Raw genomic sequence first — 10,556 nt, forward strand, 5'->3', positions numbered from 1 at the left:
GGGAGGTACACGGGGAGGGCGCTTGGGGCACCCACGCGGGGGGGGGGGGGGACAGGGGGAGGGGGCTTGGGGCACCGACGTGGGGGGGGGACACGAGGAGGGCTCTTGGGGTACCCACGCGGGGATGGGGACACGGGGAGGGGGCTTGGGGCACCCACGCTGGGGGGAGACACGGGGAGGGGGGCTTGGGGCACCCACGTCGGGGGGGGACACGGGGAGGGGGCTTGGGGCACCCACTCGCGGGAGGGGGACACGGGGAGGGGGCTTGGGGCACCCACGCGGGGGGGAGGTCCCGGAGGGAGCTGCGGGCAGAGGCTCCCGGGGCCAATGCCCTCGGGGAGGGGACACGCAGGGAGCCGCTCCCGGTACCTCCCGCCGCGGGTGGCCGCTGGGAGCCGGGGGCGGGAGCGGACGGGACGGGGACGAACGCTCCGGTACCGGCACCGGCAGCGGCACCGGCAGCGGCACCGGCACCGAGCGGGAATGGAATCCAAACCCCCCCCCGGGGGCACCGTGGTGAGCGCTGAGGGCTCCGCCGCCGCTTTCGCTTTCGCTTCGCGGGAGTGGGTGGCACACGCGGGGCGCGGAGACCCTCCCGGGGCTCGGGGGGCATCTCCCGGGGCTTAGGGACCCTCCCGGGGCTCGGGGGGCATCTCCCGGGGCTTGGGTACCCTCTCCCGGGGCTCGGGGGACACTGTCGGGGCTCGGGGGGCATCTCCCGGGACTTAGGGACCCTCCTGGGACTCGGGGGGCATCTCCCGGGGCTTGGGTACCCTCCCGGGGCTTAGGGACCCTCTCCCGGGGCTCGGGGGACACCTCCCGGGGCTTGGGGACCCTCCCGGGGCTACTGTCGGGGCTCGGAGGACACCTCCCGGGGCTTGGGTACCCTCTCCCGGGGCTCGGGGGGGGACCCTCCCGGGGCTGGAGGACACCTCCCGGGGGTCGGGGGACACCTCTCGGGGCCCGGGCGGCATCTCCCGGGGCTTAGGGACCCTCCCGGGGCTCGGGGAACACCTCCCGGGGCTGCAGGACATCTCCCGGTGCTCCGAGGGCATCTCCCGGGGCTCGGGGACCCTCTCCCGGGGCTTAGGGACCCTCCCGGGGCTACTGTCGGGACTCGGGGGGCATCTCCCGGGGCTTGGGTACCCTCCCGGGGCTTGGGTACCCTCTCCCTAGTCTCGGGGGACATCTCCCGGGGCTTAGGGACCCTCCCGGTGCTCGGGGGGCATCTCCTGGGGCTCGGGGGACACTGTCGGGGCTTAGGGACCCTCTCCCGGCACTCGGGGGGCATCTCCCGGGGCTCGGAGGGCATCTCCCGGGGCTTGGGTACCCTCCCGGGGCTCGGGGGGCACCTCCCGCCGCCGGTGCCCCCCTCCCGTGGCTCTCCCGGCTGGCGGCAGGGAGGTGGCCCCGGTCCGGGCGTGTCCCGAGTGGACCTTTCCGTGTCCCCTCCCGCCCCTCCCCCCGTGTGCCCTGCCCGCCGCTGTGCCAGCCGTGCCCGCCGTGCCCTGTCCCCCTCGGTGCCCACAGGCTCGGTGTGCCCAGTGGGTGCCCAAGTGCCACCCTCCTCGCAGCCTCAGTGTGCCCACGGTGCCACTTCCCCGGGGGTGCCCCCTCCTGATGGTGCCAGCCTTGCTGGTCCCTCCTGGCCCCCTCTGTGCCCCTTCCCCATGGTGCCAGTTTGCCCCTGGGGCTCCTTCCCTGAGGGTTCCTCTGCCCTGTGCCCCCATGGGGCATGGCTCTGCTGTGCCACTCTGCCCCCAGGCCTCCTGTCCCTGTGGTGCCCTCGGGCACCTTCCAGCCCTGCTCTGTGCCCCTTGGGCCCTGCAGTCCCCATATGCCACCTCCTGGTGGTCCCTGCTGTGCCCACGGTCAGCCTGTGTGCCCACTGTCCCCATGCCCCCACAGTGCCAATGTCCCCTCTGCCCTGATGTGCCCCACAGCCCCTCTGCCCTCCTGTGCCCATGTGCCCTTGTTCCCTCCTGCCCTGCTGTGCCCATGTCCCCCTGTGCCCTCCTGCCCTGCTGTGCCCTTGTCCGCAGCACCTCCTGCCCTGCTGTGCCCATGTGCCCATGTCCTCAGAGTGTCCTGCCCTGCTGTGCCCATGTGCCCTTGTCCCCTCCTGCCCTGCTGTGCCCATGTCCCCTTGTTCCCTCCTGCCCTGCTGTGCCCATGTCCCCTTGTCCCCAGCCCCTCCTGCCCTGCTGTGCCCATGTCCTCAGCACCTCCTGCCCTGCTGTGCCCATGTCCCCTTGTCCCCTCCTGCCCTGTTGTGCCCACGTGCCCATGTGCCCAGGGTGTCCTGCCCTGCTGTGCCCATGTGCCCTTGTCCCCTCCTGCCCTGCTGTGCCTTTGCTCCCCCATGCCCAGTGCCCTTTCCCTGTGCCCTTTCCCTGTGCCCTTTCCCTGTGCCCCCTCACGTGTCCCTGTCCCCAGGCAGGGCTGGCACAGTGCCAGGGCCAGCTGGAGGAGGTGGCAGCGCTGATGAGGCAGAACCTGGGGCGGGCACTGGAGCGGGAAGGGCACCTGGCAGAGCTGGAAGGACGGGCACAGGAGCTGCATGTCATGGTGGGCACCTATGGCACAGGGGAGCACCTACAGAGTGGGAGGGGGCACACAGGAGGCACCAATAACTCCAGAGGGGCATAAAGATGGGCACCTGTAGGGATGTACAGCCCTGGGGAGGGCACAGGTGGGCACAGATGGGCACCTGTGGGGATGTGCAGCCCTGGGGAGGGCACAGGTGGACACCTATGGGGATGCATAGCCCTGGGGTGGGCACAGATTGGCACCTGTGGGGATGCACAGCCCTGGGGAGGGCACAGGTGGGCACCTGTGGGGATGCATAGCCCTGGGGTGGCCACAGATGGGCACCTGTGGGGATGCACAGCCCTGGGGAGGGCACAGATGGGCACCTATAGGGATGCACAGCCCTGGGGAGGGCACAGATGGGCACCTGTGGGGATGCACAGCCAGGTGGGAGGGCACAGATGGGCACAGATGGGCACCTGTGGGGATGCACAGCCCTGGGGTGGGCACAGATGGGCACAGATTGGCACCTGTGGGGATGCACAGGTAAGGGGGGGAGGGCACAGATGGGCACCTGTGGGGATGCACAACCCTAGGGAGGGCACAGATGGGCACAGATTGGGCACCTATGGGGATGCACAGCCCTGGGGAGGGCACAGATGGGCACCTGTGGGGATGCACAGCCCTGGGGAGGGCACAGATGGGCACCTGTAGGGATGCACAGCCAGGGGGGAGGGCACAGATGGGCACCTGTAGGGATGCACAGCCAGGGGGGAGGGCACAGATGGGCACCTGTAGGGATGCACAGCCAGGGGGGTGGGCACAGATGGGCACAGATTGGGCACCTGTGGGGATGCACAGCCCGGGGGGAGGGCACAGATGGGCACAGATTGGCACCTGTGGGGATACACAGTCAGGGGGGAGGGCACAGACGGGCACAGATTGGCACCTGTGGGGATGCACAGCCCTGGGGAGGGCACAGATGGGCACCTGTGGAGATGCACAGCCCTGGGGTGGGCACAGATGGGCACAGATTGGCACCTGTGGGGATGCACAGCCCTGGGGAGGGCACAGATGGGCACCTGTGGGGATGCACAGCCAGGGGGGAGGGCACAGATGGGCACCTGTGGGGATGCACAGCCAGGGGGGAGGGCACAGATGGGCACCTGTGGGGATACACAGCCGGGGGGAGGGCTCAGACGGGCACGGGGGTGGTGGTGGTGCCCAGCCCGGTGCCCAGCTGTGCCAGCCCCCCCTGTGCCCGCAGAGCAGGAGCTTCACCCGCAGGGCACAGGCAGTGGCTGGGCAGCAGCGCAGGGCACACAGGCGCCACCGGGCGCTGCTCTTCGGCCTCGCTGCTGCCTTCCTCCTGCTCCTCCTCCTCATCCTGGCACTGGCACTGTGGCTGGCCCGCCCTGCCCCTGCCCTTGCCGATGCCACCCCGAGGACGACGCCTGGAGGGCACTGAGCACACAGGGGACAGGACCAGGACCTGTTTGGGGACCCCTCAGAGCGACCAGGACCTGTTCTGGGGGCACCTCAGAGCGACCAGGACCTGCCTGGGGACACCTCAGTGCGACCAGGACCTGCCTGGGGACCCCTCAGAGCGACCAGGACCTGTTTGGGGGCACCTCAGAGCGACCAGGACCTGTTTGGGGACCCCTCAGAGCGACCAGGACCTGCCTGGGGACACCTCAGAGCGACCAGGACCTGCCTGGGGACCCCTCAGAGCGACCAGGACCTATTTGGGGGCACCTCAGAGCGACCAGGACCTGTTTGGGGGCACCTCAGAGCGACCAGAACCTATTTGGGGGCACCTCAGAGCGACCAGGACCTGTTTGGGGGCACCTCAGAGCGACCAGGACCTGCCTGGGGACCCCTCAGAGCGACCAGGACCTGTTCTGAGGGCACCTCAGAGTGACCAGGAGCTATGTGGGGACACCACAGAGCGACGAGGACCTGTTTGGGGACACCTCAGAGTGACCAGGACCTGTCTGGGGACCACTCAGAGCGACCAGGACCTGTTCTGAGGGCACCTCACAGCGACCAGGACCTGCCTGGAGACCCCTCAGAGCGACCAGGACCTGCCTGGGGACCCCTCAGAGCGACCAGGACCTGCCTGGGGACACTTCCAAGGGACCAGGACCTGTTTTGGGGACACCTCACAGGGACCAGGACCTCAGCCTGCTCCAAGACACTTCCAGGACCTGCCTGGGGACACCTCAGAGCGACCAGGACATGTTCTGAGGGCACCTCAGAGTGACCAGGACCTATGTGGGGACACCACAGAGCGACCAGGACCTGCCTGGGGACCCCTCAGAGCAACCAGGACCTGTTTGGGGACCCCTCAGAGCAACCAGGACCTGTCTGGGGACCCCTCAGAGCGACCAGGACCTGTCTGGGGACCACTCAGAGTGACCAGGACCTGTTTGGGGACACCTCAGAGCAACCAGGACCTGCCTGGGGACCCCTCAGAGCAACCAGGACCTGGCTGGGACCCTCCAGCAGCCTCTGCAGGCGCCGAGAAGGCTCCAACAGGACACAGCTTTGGGGTCACCTGCGGGGGGGGAGCCCCAAATAAACCCCCCCAGAGCTGTGCCAAGCAGTGCCAGGCCTGGCATGGGCACAGCTGGCAGTGACCAGGCCTGGGGGCACCAGGAGGGGTCTCAAGGGGGGGTCCTGAGGGTGGTGGCACCCCCAGAGGTGCCCAAATAGGGTCTGGGGGCACCAGGAGGCATCTCAGGGGGCTTTGGGGGGCATCAGGAGGGGTCTCAAGGGTGGTGGCACCCCCAGAGGTGCCCAAATAGGGTCTGGGGGCATCAGGAGGCATCTCAGGGGGCTTTGGGGGGCACCAGGAGGGGGCTCAAGGGGGGTCCTGAGGGTGGTGGCACCCCCAGAGGTGCCCAAATAGGGTCTGGGGGCACCAGGAGGCATCTCAGGGGGCTTTGGGGGGCACCAGGAGGGGGCTCAAGGGGGGTCCTGAGGGTGGTGGCACCCCCAGAGGTGCCCAAATAGGGTCTGGGGGCACAAGGAGGCATCTCAGGGGGCTTTGGGGGGCATCAGGAGGGGTCTCGGGGGGGTCTTGAGGGTGGTGGCACCTCCAGAGGTGCCCAAATAGGGTCTGGGGGCATCAGGAGGGGTCCCAGGGGACTTTGGGGGGCACCAGGAGAGGTCTAAGTGGGTCTGGGGGCACCAGGAGTGGTCTCAAGGGGGGTCCTGAGGGTGGTGGCACCCCCAGAGGTGCCCAAATAGGGTCTGGGGGCACCAGGAGGCATCTCAGGGGGCTTTGGGGGGCACCAGGAGGGGGCTCAAGGGGGGTCCTGAGGGTGGTGGCACCTCCAGAGGTGCCCAAATAGGGGCTGGGGGCACCAGGAGAGGTCTCAGGGGGCTTTGGGGGGCACCAGGAGGGGTCTGAAGAGAGGTCCTGAGGGTGGTGGCACCTCCAGAGGTGCCCAAATAGGGTCAGGGGGCACCAGGAGGCATCTCAGGGGGCTTTGGGGGGCATCAGGAGGGGTCTCAAGGGGGGTGGCACCTCCAGGAGGGCTCTAAGTAGGTCTGGGGGCACCAGGAGGGGGCTCAGGGGGCTTTGGGGGGCACCAGGAGGGGTCTCAAAGGGGGTCCTGAGGGTGGTGGCACCTCCAGAGGTGCCCAAATGGGGTCTGGGGGCACCAGGAGGGGTCTCAAGGGGGGTCCTGAGGGTGGTGGCACCCCCAGAGGTGCCCAAATAGGGTCTGGGGGCACCAGGAGGGGTCTCAAGGGGGGTCCTGAGGGTGGTGGCACCCCCAGAGGTGCCCAAATAGGGGCTGGGGGCACCAGGAGGGGTCTCAAGGGTGGTGGCACTTCCAGGAGGGCTCTAAGTGGGTCTGGGGGCACCAGTAGGCATCTCAGGGGGCTTGGGGGGGCACCAGGAGAGGTCTAAGTGGGTCTGGGGGCACCAGGAGGGGTCTCAGGGGGCTTTGGGGGGCACCAGGAGGGGTCTCAAGGGGGGTCCTGAGGGTGGTGGCACCTCCAGAGGTGCCCAAATAGGGTCTGGGGGCACCAGGAGGCATCTTAGGGGGCTTTGGGGGGCACCAGGAGGGGTCTCAGGGGGCTTTGGGGGGCACCAGGAGGGGTACAAAGAGAGGTCCTGAGGGTGGTGGCACCTCCAGAGGTGCCCAAATAGGGTCTGGGGGCACCAGTAGAGGTCTCAGGGGGGGTCCTGAGGGTGGTGGCACCCCCAGAGGTGCCCAAATAGGGGCTGGGGGCACCAGGAAGGACCTCAAGGAGGCTTGGTGGGCACCAGGAAGGAGCTAAAGGGCATTTGGTGGGCACCAAGAAGGACCTGAGGGGGGGGTTCAGTGGGCACCAAGAAGAACCTAAAGGGCATTAAGTTGGCACCAGGAAGGAAGAGCCCAGCAGGATCCATGCCAGTGCCACCCACTCCTGCCCTAAAGCACCACCAGGCCAGCCTGGCAGAGCCCAGCATGGCACCCAGGAAGGGCACAGGCCACATTGGCACTCAGTCACCAACCACCCTGGCACCCATGGCACAGCTGAGGTGCCCAAAACTCACCCCCAGCCCTGCCTCAGTTTGCCCAAGCAGAGAGCAGAACCTTGCAGCACCTTTATTGGCAGCGGGCAGCAGCTGGCACCGGTGCCCAGCAGCTGGCAGCAGCAGTGCCCAGCAGTGCCCAGCAGGTGGCAGCAGCAGTGCCCAGCAGCTGGCAGCAGGTGGCAGCAGCAGTGCCCAGCAGCAGTGCCCAGCAGTGCCCAGCAGGTGGCAGCAGCCTCAGCCTGTCCCCCGGCGCTTGCTGAGCTCGTCCTGGACACGTTGGCACAGGGCACGGCGCAGGGCAGGCTCCAGCGGGCAGCGGGCACACAGCCTGCGGGTCACCTCCTCTGCGCTGTCCCCCTGTGGCACCCTGGCATCAGCCGTGCCCAGCGGGCACACCTCCCCCCCCCCCCCCCGTGCCCACAGATGCCCACTTCAACCCAAGGAAGCTGGCACCCACCTGCACCCCATAAGGGCAGCTCTGTGCCCACAGCAGTGCCCACATCCACCCAATACATCCACTGCACCCCAGAGGGGCACCCCCATGCCCAGGGGAGCACCCAGCCCATGCCAAGGGAGATGCCACCCCCTGCACCCCTATGCCCACAGCAGCACCCAATTCAACCCACAGCAGCTGGCACCCCCTGCACCCCAGAGTGGCACCCCCATGCCCAGGGCAGCACCCAACCCATGCCAGGGGAGCTGGCACCCCCATGCCCAGGTCAGCACCCAGCCCCCACCCCACCCATGCCAGGAGAGCTGGCACCCCCTGCCTCCTCGAGTGGCACCTCCATGCCCATGGCAGCACCCAACCCATGCAGGGGAGCTGGCACCCCCTGCCTCCCAGAGTGGCACTCCAGTGCCCATGGCAGCACCCAACCTATGCCAGGGCAGGTGCCACCCCCTGCCCCCCAGAGGGGCACCCCCATGCCCATGGCAGCACCCAACCCATGCCAGGGGAGCTAGCACCTCCTGCACCCCAGAGGGGCACCCCGGTGCCCAGGGCAGCACTCAACCTATGCCAGGGGAGCTGGCACCTCCTGCCTCCCAGAGTGGCACCCCCATGCCCAGGGCAGCACCCAGCCCATGCCAGGCGACCTGGCACCTCCTGCACCCCAGAGTGGCACCCCCATGCCCAGGGCAGCACCCAGCCCATGCCAGAAGAGCTGGCACCTCCTGCACCCCAGAGTGGCACCCTGGTGCCCATGGCAGCACCCAACCTATGCCAGGGGAGCTGGCACCCCCTGCACCCCAGAGTGGCACCCCCATGCCCATGGCAGCACCCAGCCCATGCCAGGGGAGCTGCCACCCCCTGCACCCCAGAGCGGCCCCCCCCATGCCCCGGGCAGCCCCAGCCGCGCCGTGCCCAGCGCCCCCTGGCGGTGCCAGGCGGTGCCAGGCGCACCTGGTGCACGATGAGGGCAGTGACGCTGCCATCGTCCCCTTCGTACTCCAGGCAGAAGAGTCTCTGCCCACGGGGGTCGTGGGGGGGGGACCCCGGGCTGGGGTCCCCCCCGGTGCCACCTGTGCCAACTGTGCCAGCTGTGCCCTCAGGAGAGCAGCCAGGGCACGCCTTGGGTGCCCCCAAGGTAGTCCTTATGCCTAATGCCCACCCAGAGGTGCCCACATCACCCCCCTGGGTACTTCCTCATGCCCAGTGCCCACCCAGAGGTGCCCACATCACCCCCCTGGGTACTTCCTTATGCCCAGTGCCCACCCAGAGGTGCCCACATCACCCTCCTGGGTACTTCCTTATGCCCCAATGCCCACCCTGAGGTGCCCACATCACCCCCCTGGGTACTTCCTCATGCCTAATGCCCACCCAGAGGTGCCCACATCACACCCCTGGGTACTTCCTCATGCCCCAATGCCCACCCTGAGGTGCCCACATCACCCCCCTGGGTACCACCGTATGCCCAAAGCCCCCCAAAGATGCCCACATAACCCCTCTGGGTACTTCCTCATGCCCCAATGCCCACCCAGAGGTGCCCACATCACCCTCCTGGGTGCCCCTCCTGCCCCCACACCCCCGGGGGTACCCAATCCCCCTCCCCCCCAGCTGTGCCCCCTGCCTGCCAGGTCCCACCCGTGGGTGCCTCTGCCCCACACCCACTTGGAGAGCCTCCTGCCCCCTCCCCGTGCCCGCCGTGCCCACCCCCCCGTGCCCAGCTCCCCCCGTGCCCGCCGCTCGGTGCCCGCCGTACCCAGCCACCCCGTGCCCACTCCCCCCGTGCCCAGCCCCCTCCCGTGCCCACCGCTCGGTGTCCCCCGTGCCCAGCCCCCCCGTGCCCGCCGCTCAGTGCCCACCGTGCCCGCCGTGCCCAGCCCCCCCGTGCCCACGCCCCCCATGCCCACCCGCTCGGTGCCCGCCGTGCCCACCCCCCCCGTGCCCGCCGCTCGGTGCCTGCCGTGCCCAGCCCCCCCGTGCCCGCCGCTCGGTGCCCACCGCTCGGTGTCCCCCGTGCCCAGCCCCCCCGTGCCCGCCGCTCGGTGCCCCCCGTGCCCAGCCCCCCCCTGCCCACCCCCCCCATGCCCGCCGCTCGGTGCCCTCCGTGCCCAGCCCCCCCGTGCCCACCGCTCGGTGCCCGCCGTGCCCACCCCCCCCGTGCCCGCCGCTCGATGCCCGCCGTGCCCAGCCCCCCCGTGCCCGCCGCTCAGTGCCCACCGTGCCCGCCGTGCCCAGCCCCCCCGTGCCCGCCGCTTGGTGCCCGCCGCTCGGTGCCCACCGTTCCGCCGGGGCCTGTACACCTGCTGGTCCGGGCGGCGGGGCCGGGGGGTGGCCGGAGGGAGCCGGCCCCGAGCCCGCCCCCGAGCCTGCCGCACCGCCCGCTCGTAGGCATCCCTGAGAGAGCAACCGGGAAAGTCACCGGAGGGGCACCGGGGCCGACCCCCGCTCCCCGCCGGTACCGGCGCCGGTACCGCTACCTGGCGATCTGGTTGTGCCTGATGTGCCGCACGAAGCCGTGGCTCATGTCGAGCCGCCCGCCGGGACGGCAGCGCCAATCCACGGCCGCCTCCATGGCCGCCAGGAGGCTTAACGGTAACGCCGCGGGCGGGACCGAGCGGGCGGCACCGGAGCCGCGGCCCCTTTAAATGCCCCGCGGCCGCTGGGGGCGCTGCACTGCGCATGCGCACCGGGACCCGAACCGGCCAGGCGCTAGGGGGCGCTGCACTGCGCATGCGCATAGAGACCCGAACCGGCCAGGCGTAGGGACCCGAAGCGGCTAGGCGCTAGGGGGCGCTGCACTGCGCATGCGCACCGGGACCCGAACCGACCAGGCGCTAGGGGGCGCCGCACTGCGCATGCGCACAGGGACCCGAACCGGCCAGGCTCGTGGTGCGCAAGCGCAGTACCGACACCGCCTGACGGTAGGGGGCGCTGCACTGCGCAGGCGCATAGGGAGCCGAAGCGGCCAGGCGCTAGGGGGCGCTGCACTGCGCATGCGCACAGAGAGCGCAACTGGACAGGCTCTGGGGGCGCTGCACTGCGCAGGCG

The 10,556-nt window shown here is 69.9% G+C and overlaps 2 protein-coding genes across 5 annotated transcripts; one reads left to right on the forward strand and one right to left on the reverse strand.

Moving 5' to 3' along the window:
- Positions 1-290: 290 nt before the first annotated feature.
- Positions 291-5,131, forward strand: LOC135192452 (sterile alpha motif domain-containing protein 1-like). 2 transcript variants are annotated; one of them, XM_064175585.1, is made up of 3 exons: positions 291-516; positions 2,437-2,568; positions 3,797-5,131. In XM_064175585.1, exons 1-3 carry the CDS (start codon positions 328-330, stop codon positions 3,995-3,997), a joined length of 522 nt encoding a protein of 173 aa, XP_064031655.1. In that variant the 5' UTR covers positions 291-327; the 3' UTR covers positions 3,998-5,131. The 2 variants fall into 2 exon arrangements, with proteins under 2 accessions (XP_064031655.1, XP_064031653.1); XM_064175583.1 differs by having other exon boundaries at positions 3,802-5,131.
- A 1,987-nt stretch (positions 5,132-7,118) lies between these two features.
- Positions 7,119-10,182, reverse strand: C42H2orf68 (chromosome 42 C2orf68 homolog). Of its 3 annotated transcripts, none has more exons than XM_064175455.1 (4): positions 9,986-10,180; positions 9,787-9,902; positions 8,466-8,662; positions 7,262-7,420 (listed from the first exon to the last, which is right to left on the reverse strand). In XM_064175455.1, the coding sequence occupies exons 1-4, from the start codon at positions 10,078-10,080 to the stop codon at positions 7,298-7,300; spliced, it is 531 nt and encodes a 176-aa protein (XP_064031525.1). In that variant the 5' UTR covers positions 10,081-10,180; the 3' UTR covers positions 7,262-7,297. The 3 variants fall into 3 exon arrangements, with proteins under 3 accessions (XP_064031526.1, XP_064031525.1, XP_064031527.1); XM_064175457.1 differs by having other exon boundaries at positions 8,466-8,593; positions 9,986-10,178; XM_064175456.1 differs by lacking the exon at positions 8,466-8,662 and having other exon boundaries at positions 7,119-7,420; positions 9,986-10,182.
- Positions 10,183-10,556: the final 374 nt, after the last annotated feature.

The sequence above is a fragment of the Pogoniulus pusillus genome, chromosome 42 (genome assembly GCF_015220805.1).
Source record: "Pogoniulus pusillus isolate bPogPus1 chromosome 42, bPogPus1.pri, whole genome shotgun sequence".
Classification (NCBI taxonomy): domain Eukaryota; kingdom Metazoa; phylum Chordata; class Aves; order Piciformes; family Lybiidae; genus Pogoniulus; species Pogoniulus pusillus.